Below are 12,450 nucleotides of genomic sequence, written 5' to 3' on the forward strand. Positions count from 1 at the left end.
TTATATAAATATATTTTTTAAAATTATAATAATATTTCACATTATTTATTATGCTTTATCAATTTAGGGAGGAAACATCAGTTGACATCCATAATATATACATTTAAAATTTTATTTATTATATCTCTGTCTCTCTTTCTCTGCATGAGTAAGCATGTATGTGAGGGTGACTGGGGAGGCCAGAAGAAGTTGTCATACCATTTGGATTGGAGTTATAGGCATTGAGTGCTGCAGTGTCAGTGCTGGGATTCAAACAGGTCCTCTGGAAGAGCAGCATGTACTCTTAACTGCTGAGCTGTCTTCTCAGCTGCCACATATTTTTAATGGAGAAATCGTTACTCAGAATTCTAGAATCTGAAGGAAGTTATTAAACTCTACTTTCTATATCTATAGCTTTGTCATTCTGGATAGTTCATGTCAATGGAATTATGCGTCTTTTTGTGTCTGGCTTCTTTGGGCTTGTTGTTGAAATTTATTACACTGTAGCATGTACAGGTTTTTGTTTCTTCATACTGCTGAGTAATAGTCGATCCCTCTGTATGGATTTACTTACTTATTCGCTAGGCAGTGGGAATTTGCGTTGTTTCTGCTCTTGCTTATTATGAGTAATACAGCGTTAACATATGTTTCTGTTTCTCTTTTTTAGGCAGGTTTACAGGAGCAGCATTGTTGCATCATATAGCAAATTTATGCTAAACTTTTTAAGTAAACACCAAATTGAGTGACTGGATAATTTTAGATCCCTGACAGCAGTATTTGAAGGCTTTAGTTATATAAAGATATCCTTGTCAGAACTTTAAAAATTATTTTATTTTTAAATAGTCATTTTAGTGAATGTAAAATGATAACATTATTATGCATTTACTTTGGATATTTTCAATAATTAATGATGCTCAGAATCTTTACATGTGCCTTAGACCATTTGCACGTCCTCTTTGGTGAAATGTTTCTGCTCTTTAACCATTTTAAAATTTGTTTTTTTATTATTGAACTGTAAGAATTCTTTGTATATTCTGGATAGGTTCTTTGTCACATCATACAGGCATTTTACCCATTAAGTAAACTGACTTTTGATTTTACTGGTTTCTTTTATGATGGGAGGGTGCTGATTATGCTGGAACCCAGGGCCTTGCCTGTGCTAGGAGGTGCACTGCTCCTGAGCTATCTGCGCTCCCCCGTTCTCCTGGAGTGTATTGCAAAGTGCAAATGTTCTTAACATCTAAGTTCTACTTATCGGTTCTTTTTCTGTGTGGACTATGCCTTTCATTTTATATCAAAGAAATCTCCAGTTAAGGTCAGGGATATTTTTCTCCTATTTTTCTTTCAGGAAGTTCTACAGTTTTATTTTTTTATGTTTGTTCCACTTTGTTAGTTTTTGTGTAAAGTGTGAGGTTAGGGTCTAAATCTATAGATAGCCAGTTTTTTTCAGAACATTTGTTGGTAATACTGTTTTTTTCTCAGTGAACTATCACAGCAATGCTGTTGAAGATCACTTGACCATATAAACATGGGCTTTTCAAGAGTGTAAATTCTGATAATTAATCAGTTAATTTTTATGGTAATAGGTTCTTCACACAATATTTTTTTTTTAAACATGCTGTCTGTTCTTAATTAAATACAGCTTGTCATGATTGAAATGTGTCAATTTCTTATTGCTGACAAATATTTGAGGGAGAACTTGAAGGAAGAAAAGGCTTATTTGGACTTATGGTTTTGGGACTATAAGTGCACATTAGCTACCTCTGCTGCAGCTCTGTGGTGAGGCATGACATCACTGAGTGTGGTGATGGGCTGCTCACTCTGTGGAATCAGAGAGAGGGAGAAGGAGAGGGGGACAGGGAGGAAACCGGACAGTATACGCCTCAAAGGTGTCCTGCCTTCCCTGGTAAGTCCCACTTTTTTCCTGACTACTGTTACCAGCTGGGGATAAGACCTTCAAGAAGGAGGCTGTGGGAGACTTCATTTCCATTCAGTCCATAATACTGACCTTTCTAGGAAGTGTTGAAAATAGGAAGCGAAAGTCCTCTTATTTGTTAATCAAGACTGTGGTTTTTAAAAAAATTTTATTTATTTATTTTTTAATGTACATTGGTGTTTTGTCTGCATGTGTAAGGGGGTCAGGTCCCCTGAAACAGGAATTATGAGACATTTGTGAGCTGCATGTGGGTGCTGGAAATTGAACCTGAGTCCTTTGGAAGAGCAGACAGTGCTCTTAACTGCTGAGCCATCTCTCCAGCCTGACTGTGTTGTTCTGAATCCTTTGCCTTTCCATATACATCTTAGGATCAGCTTGCCAAACTTTGCAGAAGAATATTCTGAGGATTTGATGAATGGTTATGTTGAATGTGTATATAGAATTGCCACTTTAATAATACTTAATTTTCTGAATATAAATATGATCCTGGAATGTCTTTTCATTTATTTATGCTTTTAATTTCAATAACTTAGTATTTTTAATGGTAAAGATGTAGTACTTGTTTTGTAAATTTATTGTTAAATTTGTCTCCTTTTTACATTATTACAGATGGAGTTATTTTCTGCTAGTAAATAGAAATATAATTTTATATATCAATCTTGTATTTTTATACCCTTATCTGAAGTAATTTTTAATTCTTTTTTTCTCATTGGATTTCTTTGATTTTCTTATAAAATCATATCCTTTTTTATTTAATTTTATTTTATGTGCATTGGTTTGAGGGTGTCAGACCACCTTGAACTGGAGTTACAGGCAGTTATGAACTGCCATGTGCGAGCTGGGAGTTGAACCTGGGTCCTTAGGAAGAGCAGAGAGTGCTCTTAACCACTGAGCCATCTCTCCAGCCTTTGAAGTGAAAAAAAAAACAAACAAACAAAAAAACCCCCACAAAAACAAACAAAAAAAACAACAAAAAACAAAAAACCAAAAACCAGATTTCCAGTCTAATCCTCATCTCTTTTCCTGCTTTCCATCTTTCTCCCTCTTTCTGTCTCTTCTTCCTCTTTGTGTGTTACAATTACAGTAACTGAAATTAAAAAAGAATCTTACTCTTCCAAAAGCACTCAGCGTTTGCTATGATTGGCTTGTTTAAATATAACTCTTGAACAGTGTAGTATATTTTTAATGGATAGTATTTTGTTACTATAGAAAAGTATGACTGTATTTACCCCCAAGTTCTGCAGTGGACACATTTTGCTAGATTGTGAATTTATTATCTTAGGATCGTCTCATATTCTGTTTTTAAAATAAGCTATGAGGAATTATGTTAGAATCTTTTTATTGCATGAAATTATATTTTATAATGAACTTGTTTTGTAGATTGAAAAATGCCTCAGTGGATGTAAAACAAATGCTTAAAAATGAAACAGAGTCAGATATCACTGCCGATCTCAGAAAGAAGCTCCATCGGGCTAAGAAGGAGAAACTAGAAATGACAACTAAGCACAATGTAGAGGTAGAATTTATTTTCCTCCCAATTACTGTGAAAAGTCGGGTTTCAGCTGGGTGTGGTGGCATACACCTTTAGTCCCAGTAGGGGTTAGAGGCAGGTGAATTTCTAAGTTTGAGGCCAGCTTGATCTATAGAGTTCTAAGACAGCAGGGCTACATAGAGAAACCCTGTCTTGAACTCCTCTGCCCCCAACAAAAAAGGTTGAGTTTCAGTTTTTGGTTTTATTTCATATTAGAAACTACATTTAACCTTTGTTACTATGTCATTCTTGTGCTTCAAAGTAAATTGCCATAAAGAAAACACTTTTATACAGCAGAATCATGTATGGTTGTTAAAGTTGACCTTTAGTCAATTATATTTGTATGTTGCTTTAAGTGCATTTTAATTAATTGATTAATTGAAACAGTCTACTTTTCTTTGTGTGTGAGGGTACTTGTGCTGTAGCACTCATGTGGAGGTCAGAGGGTAACTTGTGATACCTTGTTTTGCTGGATCATTTTATGTCAGCTTAATACAAGGTAGATTTATCTGAAAGTTAGAAAATGCCTCTATAAGATCTGGCTGTAGAGCATTTTGTTAATTAGTTATTGATGGGGGGGGCCCAGCCCATTGTGGGCAGGGTCACTTGTGGGCTGGTGTTCCTAGCAGGTGAGCAAGCCAGTAAGCAGGGCCCCTGTATGGCCTCTACATCAGGTCCCTTCTCTTGGTTCTTGCCCTGTTTGACTTCCTTCGATAATGAACAGTATATGGAAGTATGAGGCAAATGAACCCTTTCCTCCACAATTTGTAGTTTGGTCATGGTGTTTCATCACAGCAATAGAAACCCTAATTAAGACAGTTTTAACCCCTGTGGTACAAGGGGTTAAAATTGAGGTTGTCAGGTATGGCAACAGGCAGCTTTACCAGTTTGAACCATTTTGACAGCCAGATATATTTTAATTAAGAGGCTTGACATGACCAAATAAGTTACTTGTTGGATGTAGTAAATGACTAAAGAATTTGTAAATTAGAAAAATGCCATTTTGAGAGCACTCTTGTTCTCTAACTCAGACCTTCCTCAAACTTCTGCCTCATCTTCCCAAGTGCTGTGCTCTTATGTGTATATTATTGTGCATGGCTTAAACAACGCACATTTTTTGAAATTATAGTGTATATTTATTTAGGATGTGAGTTGTGGAACACTTTCCCTTTTAAGAGCAGTCATACATTTTATGTTTTATGTCTCTGCCTTTTGCATTCTCATTCTTTTTTATTTCTGTATTTAAATCTTAACTTCCTTTTTGTGTGTGTATGCTAGTGAGATATATTCTTAGGTCTTTTTTTAGTTTTAATATCTTAAAGCACAGGCTTTTTTTGACTTAAATTTTTTTTTTTTTTTCCTTTGGAGACGGGCTTTCTTTGAGTTGCTATGGTTGTCCTGCACTTGCTTTGTAGATCAAACTTAACTGAACTTACAGAGATCCTCCTGCCTCTGTGCTGGGATTATAGGCATGTGCCACTGTGCCCAGCTGCATTTTATTTTTTTAATTGAAAAAATTTTTATACAATATATTTTGATCTCTTTTCCCCTCCCCCAACTTCTCCCAGATCTTCCTAACCTTCCTTCCCACCCAATTCCTTTCCTTCTTTTTTTTTCTTCATTGCCTCTTATTTTTTTTTTATTAATTATACTTTATTTCCTTTGTATCCCCCTCTAGTTCTCTCCCTCCTCCCTCCTAGCTCCTCCCTTCCTGCCTCTTCTCCACACATGCTCCCTTTCTTTTTTCTCTCCTTAAAAACAGAAACCAAGCTGGGCATGGCAGCACATACCCAGTACTCCAGGAGGCAGAGGCCAGCCTGGTCTGCAGAGTGAGTCCAGGGCAGCCAGGGCTTTGTTACACAGAGAGACCTGTCTCATAAAGCCAAAACCAAAACAAACAAAAAACAAAACCCAAAGACATAATACTTTTACTTTTCTTCAAACTATCATAAAATTTTATTCTTATTTCTTTTACAAAATTTAATTCATATACTTTTCTGTAGGCCAAGAATTCTATAGCATTTGTTTTCTTCTCTTTTGCTTACCACATCGCAAGTATTAAGTTTTATTTATTTAGTATAAATTATTTATAAATGATAAATTATATATTCATTGACTGTATCATAATTTTAGAGTGAGAAAGGACATTATAGATTATTACATTCTAGCTTTCTGAGCCATTTCTGTCACAGTAGTTAATGGAATGTCACAATTAGATAGCCCTGCAATATTGTTATTTTTCTTATGCTGTCATTGATATTTTAACTAAGAAAAATAACAGTATTCACTAAATTGTACTTTGTTGACACTTGCTTCTTTTAAACGTTTTATTTTTATGAGTGTATATGAGTATGTGTCATGTGCATGGATTACCCTCAGAGGCCAGAAGAGAGTGTTGGGTCTCTTGGAACTGGAGTCCTGTTGGGGTCCTCTGGAAGGGCAGATGGTGCTCTACGCTGTTTTCTTCTTGGGTACATTTAGAAAATAAGAGAACTATATGAACTTCTAAGTGTTTATAATGTGTCATGTGTTTTTGTTGTCTAGGTGTGATTTTGTGATTCACATGTGCATTTTTTTTTCTTTTGTTTAAGAAGGTTTTCCTCTAGTGGAGTCTCCATAAGAAGTCTTTATCGCCTGGTAAAGCAGTGTTTCTTTCCTAATATTCCAGAAAATGTCAGTTTGTGAATTCTGCTAAACAGAGTGAGCTTTTGCTAAGAAATGTAAATGCTTGACTATGCAGTCTCATCATCTTACAGACATTTTAGTACTAATTCACGAGCCCAGGAATCTGTTCGCAGCTGTCAAGCTACGAGAGCCAGATTGCCAGGCTGCGGTCCGAGGTGGAAAAAGGAGAAGCCCTTCGACAGCGTCTTGAGTATGACCTGGCTATTGCTAGAAAGGAGGTTGGTCTGGCCAGACGGGCGTCGGAAGAGAGACTGGCCGAGGCACAGAGGATTCAAGAAAGGCTCTGCAGTAAGACGGCTTCTCCTCTTCCAGCTTTGTTCCACATCCTTTTGGGCTGTTGCATATCCATAATGAATCTCACATAGGGTTTTTACTCCTGGGACGAGTTTGTGTGTTTGTAAACTAAATCCTTTTGTGTCCACATTGGAGATTTAACCCAGTGCTTCGTGCATACAAGCAAGTACTCTGTCACTGAATCGGGTTTTCAGCCGTAATATTACTTTTTTTGAGACTTTTTTGGGGTGGGGAAGTGTGTCATGTATCCCAGGATGGCTCAGACTTGCTGTGTAGCTAAAGATGACCTTGAACTTGCTCTTTCTTGCTTTCACCATCTAAGTACTGGGATTACAGATGTGTTCTACTGTTCCTGCTTTATGCAGTGCTAGGATTGACAGAACACAGGACTTTGTGAGTACTAGGCCCATACTCTACCAGCTGAACTGTAACCTCAGGCCAGTTAATATTTTATACTGTTGCATGTATGGAAAAAGAGTATAGAAGTCTGCTAACCGGGGTTTTAGGATTCTTGTTACTTAAGCAATATGCAAAATCAAAAAGGAGATGTGTTTGTGTGAGTGTTCTATATAGGCCCCTTCAAAACATAAATTTGAGTCAAAATTTCTAGCCAGACAGTCTGTATGTTTGAGAAACACTGTAAATGACTTTGTTGATCTTGTAGGTTTATATGTCACTGCTTTAGATTGTGTCCCTTTAAAAGAAAAAGGCACCAAATTTAACCTTCTAACTCCTCTGTGATGTAGAATTTAGTTATAAATAAACTGTTATTTAAAGTATAAATAAATGTATACAAAATTATGTAGATTACCATATAACTCAAAGCAAGCATCCAGGTCATGTTATAGAAAGGTACCTAAGTATTGTGGTAGCTGGGAATTGAACTCAGGACCTCTGGAAGAGCAAGCAGTGCTCTTAACCTCTGAGCCATCTCTCCAGCCCGGTACCTAAGTATTATGTTGTATGTATATAATGTTACTCAGCCATTAAAAGGGACCAAGTACTAATATGTGCAGTGAAAAGAATGAATCTTAGAAATAACTCAGTGAAAGAATTTTTTTAGGGGCTGGAGAGATGGCTTAAATGTTAAGAGCACTGGCGGCTCTTCCTGAGGTCCTGAGTTCAATTTCTAGCAACCACATGGTAGCTCACAACCATCTGTAATGAGATCTAGTGCCCTCTTCTGGCCAGCAAGTATACATGCAGAGAAAATGCTGTGTACATAATAAATAAATAAATACATCTTAAAAAAAGAAAATTTTTATACCTGAGGACATCTTATGTGATTTTTTTTTGATACATAAAGTTCTACAATTGCAAAAGCTAATTGTTAGTTAATAAAATCTGTATAGTGGTTGTTTCTGAGGTGAGTAGGCAATAGGAAGAAATATAAGGGAACTTGGGGCTGGAGAAATATAAGGGAACTTGGGACTCAGAGATTAAGAACCCTGCTATTCCAGAGGACTTGGGTTTGATTCCCAGCACCCTAGGTCAGCTCACAACTGTTTGTTAGCTCCAGTTAGTTTCCAGGGACCTAATACCCTCTTGTAGCTTCTGTAGGCCCCGAGTAGGCAAGTGGTGTACGTGTGCATGTATGCATGTGCGCAAAACACTTACACATAAAAAATTAATAATATGAGGGAAATTTTTGAGTTAAAGGATTTTAAAAAATGTTTTGATAGTGGCTTGGATAACATGGGGTATGACATTTACATAAGCTAAGAGAAGTGTAACTCAAAAATCTTGCACTTGTAAGATCTTCAATGGTAAGGACTTATGCATCTCAGTGTATATAAATTTTTACTTAAAATAATAAGGCTGTATTATATCTAGTTTGTGATCATATTAACACCTATTCTGTTGATTTATGTGATGAATTATAGGAGTGAGATGTCCTGATGCTCTCTTTGTGGCAAGTATGATAGAGTGCTGGGTTTAAATGGATGAATGTGTGGGTAGAAGGATGAATGTCTGATAAAGCACATGTAGCATAAATTTCACAGATGTCTAGGGTAGACTGGAGCATTTTAAACATTTTATATATGTTGGTGTTTCGCCTACATGCATGTCTGTGTACCACATGCATATCTGGTTCTTGTTGGGCCTGAAGATGGCGTCTGATCCTTAGCTGTCTTTCAAAGAGCATTTTGCTCTGGAATCACTCCCATTTCCTAGCAGAAGATGAAGTGCTTAAAGCTCTTCCTGGGATCTGGCAGACCTGGGAAGATCATGTATCTAATGCTAAGTGCATAGGAACCATTTACTCCAGTTCTCATTCCTTCTAGCTTCTCAGCAGCTAGTACTCAGGTCCCCACTCCTCCTGTGGGAATTTGGAGGCCTTTCTTTGTGATTGACCTGACCAAAGCAAGAATAAAAATCTGATGATACTGATGGTATGGGTTTCTCAGTAAATGCCACAGTTATATTATCTTCTGGTAAATGATAGTTCTCAGCTGTTACTCACAAGGTCAGAATCTAGGTGATAGGTGATTAAAGCAGGGGAATTGCCAGCCTGAACACCCCACAGATTTTCACTACTATGGAAAGAAAGAGACTGACTTGAAGGCACAGTAGGTAGTGTAAAGTTTCAGAAAACAGGAGATTTTAGGGCTTTCCAAGAGGTGAGACCAGAAGTGGCTGACCATAGAGGGCAAGCATCAGGCTGCTTGCCTGGAACACCGATACTGTACCATGGAAAGATGGCAGGGGAATCATTTTTGAATTTTGCATCTTTCATATGAATTATGCAAATCAGAAAGAAATACAGTTTTAAAATCCATGCTACTAACATAATCAGCATTTTCATTTGTTTAACAATTATGTTTATGTTTCTCTCCACTAAAATTTACTGAGGAGGTGTTTTCATTCCTCCTGTGGCCAGGGAACCAGAGAGATTTGACCAGCAGTTGGAAAAGGCATACTGGAAGTCATGCCCTCCCTGCAGGGGTGGTAGTAAGAGGTTTTGCTCGCAGCTAGGGATATAGGGTCAGTGATCTATGGTGGGGGCAGGCGTGTTACAGTCTCAGGCTCCTGACTTTCTTACAGCTAAGGTGTGACACCATTAGCATGTTCTAACAACGAGACACCAAAAACTGTAATCTTGAGTTTTAAAAAAGTAGCTTAACGGGGCAGGAGAGATGGTTTAGGGATTAAGAGCAATTGTTGCTCTTATTGATTACCAGAAAGCTCACAATCATATTTATCCAGTTAGAGGGGATCTGATGCCCTCTCCTAATCTCTGAGGGTATCAGAAACATGTGATAAACATGTACATGCAGGCAAATGACATAAAAAAAATCTTAGAGAAAAAATAAAGCAGCTCTAGATGTCATGGTCTTTCAAAGATAAATATGGGGCTGCAGTGATGGCTTGGAGTAGAAAAGTCCTTCTTAAGCATGAGTTCAAACACCCAGCACCGACGTAAAAATCCAGCATGGCCACAATACCTATGTAACTCCAAATACTTTGTTCTAAGGATCATGTTGTAAATAAAGTTGGCTCCAGTGTTGTAGGGATCATTTGGGCTTACAGCCACTTGAGTGAGAGACCAGTTTGAGTGAGAGACAGTTTTGGAGAAATATGATGGAGAGTGATAGAGCAGGGAAGCTGACATCTTTCTAAGGCTTTTCCACAGACCATGCACTCAAACAAACATAATCACTCACATATACACAAAATAAAGTAATAAAATAGTCCTAATTAAAGCCTTGCTCAAAAAAGACAAACACATTTAGTCTGTTTTCTTTCAAAAACTTATTGTGGTGTGATGTACACGTGCACGCACTTGTGTGTGTATGCATGCGTGTGTCTGTGAGTGTGTGTGTGTGAGAGATGGGATGCACGGGGAGGTTAGAAAATAACCTTTTCAGAGTTTGTTCTTTTCTTCTGTTGTGGAATCCGGGAAACTCAGGTCATCAGGCTTCTGAGGCTACAGATTTGTCCCCACTGAGCTAGCTATTTGCAGGCACAAATATATTTACTTATATATGTATAGATGTCTTTCTTTAAAAATTTTCTCTTGAGACAGGATTTCTCTGTGTAGCCCCTGCTGTCCTGGATCTCTGTAGGCTAGGTTAACCTGGAACTGAGAGATCTGCCTGCCTCTGCCTCCTGAGCTTTGGGATCAAAGGTGTGCGCCACTACACTGGGCCGGATTTGTTTTCATGAACAGAAGAAAACCATTAGCACTGGGTGCAGCTGGTGTTGGAGGTGTACCAAACATGGGCGTGCTTTCAAGAACTTGACATATTGGCCCATAGCAAAACCTCCATTTGAAGAAAGGAAGAGTGAAAAATCAAAAGCAGTACAGGCACAGTGAGGTTTCTAGAGTTTACTGAAGGGAGAAAGTTAAATATTTTGCCCTAAAGATCATGTTGTAAAATAAAGTCAGCTCCATTGGTTAGTTTCTTAGACTCTTAATGAATTAATTTGTGGTTATAAATATATTAATAATTCTATGTTTTTAATAGCTCAGAATTCAGAACTTCAACGAAAGGCAAATGAGATTGAGAAAACTCTTCAGACTTCCCAAGAGAAATGGAAAGAAGAATGCAGGAAATTTGAACATGATTTGGAGGAAAGAGACAATATAATTCAAAGTTGCAATCGAGAATATGAGTTACTTATGCAGGAAAAAAGCAGGCTACAAAAAACTCTGCAGGTATAATACTTACATAGTGAAAGTTTCTTCAAATAATATCCATTGAGATGGATATTACATCAAACTACTCTTGGGTTTCCTTTTTTCCCTTTTAGAGGCATTTTCACATATCTCCTGTGCTGTGCATTAGGATTGTATTAATATGTGTACTGTTTATTTTGTGAAAAGCACTTGAGATCTCTGATCTCAGTGGTAGAGTTGTTGCCTTGACTGTCTGAGGTTGTGGTTTGATCCCCAGCACCACAAATAAATGGCAGAAAAACAACAAACACTGAATGAACAAAGGGTAAAAATGATAACAGAGAAAGCAGCAACTACTTGTCTGGATATACTGTAAAAATTAAGAGACATATCCCTTTTGATCTAGCAACATTAATATGTGGAATTTAAAAAATGTGGGTTCTAGTTTTCAGTTTGAATATGCAAGAAATACAGAAAATTAGGTGTTTTATAGTATCTTCTTATTAGAGTATATTCTGTGATGACTTGTGAAATGCAAAACAAAATTTTTACTAAGGTTATTGTCAGATGCATATATATATGCATATATATATATATATTATTTTTTATTTTCTCCTTGCAATAGAAGTGGGGCTAGGGTTGAAGTTGACAAACATATAGAATTGAATATATGATTTTGAAGTATTTATATATTTGTATGTTTTGTTTTTGCTTTTGTTTTTTTGAACAGGGTTTCTCTGTGTAACCTGACGGTCCTAGAAAATTTACTCTCTAGACCAGGTTGGCCTTGAACTCACAGAGATCTGTCTGCCTCTCTCTCCTGAATGCTGGGCTTAAAGGTGTCCACTACCACCGCCTGGCTGTAATAGTTTAAGTTTTTTAAAAAAGAAAAGAAAAAGGTGAAAATGTTCCATATTTACCTTAAGTATACATTGTTCTTTTGCATTGCTGCATCCTTCCATGGTCTCAGGATGTGACCTGATTGGGAGGCAACAGACTGAAGAAAGGACAAAGGGACAAAGGACAGAACAGCTGGTATTGGGTGTTCTGGGCTCTCTGATGGAGAAGCCCTAGTGTCCTGGAAGCTTAGCATGTTTAGTACTACAGCTAGACAAGGAGTTGGGTTACTATAATCATCTAAATAAAGAGGGAAGAGTTACTACAGTCAGCTAAACAAAGGAGGTGGGGTTTCGACTCAGCTAAACAAGGAGGCGGCGTTATGGTGTACAGGTGAGCAAGGAGGTAGGAGGTAGGAACAGTCTACAAGTCATAAACATCTGAGGAGAAAGCTATGGTGGACGTTTTCTGCACACACTATCAACATTTGCACTGGGGCCCCAGGAAGGCTCTGCATTCTTCTAAGCCTTACATGGGGCAGGCTTTGCTTGGGCATTGGTCCTTGAC

The 12,450-nt window shown here is 37.5% G+C and overlaps 1 protein-coding gene across 1 annotated transcript in view; it reads left to right on the forward strand.

Annotated features, from left to right (window-relative positions):
* Positions 1–12,450, forward strand: part of Ccdc171 (coiled-coil domain containing 171) — a 324,843-nt gene that overhangs the window by 11,087 nt on the left and 301,306 nt on the right. Inside the window, exons 3-5 of the mRNA XM_060365796.1 lie at positions 3,296–3,431; positions 6,245–6,419; positions 10,895–11,085. Of these exons, the coding sequence (XP_060221779.1) occupies positions 3,296–3,431; positions 6,245–6,419; positions 10,895–11,085 (502 nt within the window). The remainder of the gene's footprint in view (positions 1–3,295; positions 3,432–6,244; positions 6,420–10,894; positions 11,086–12,450) is intronic.

The sequence above is a fragment of the Meriones unguiculatus genome, chromosome 12 (genome assembly GCF_030254825.1).
Source record: "Meriones unguiculatus strain TT.TT164.6M chromosome 12, Bangor_MerUng_6.1, whole genome shotgun sequence".
In the NCBI taxonomy this organism is placed as follows: domain Eukaryota; kingdom Metazoa; phylum Chordata; class Mammalia; order Rodentia; family Muridae; genus Meriones; species Meriones unguiculatus.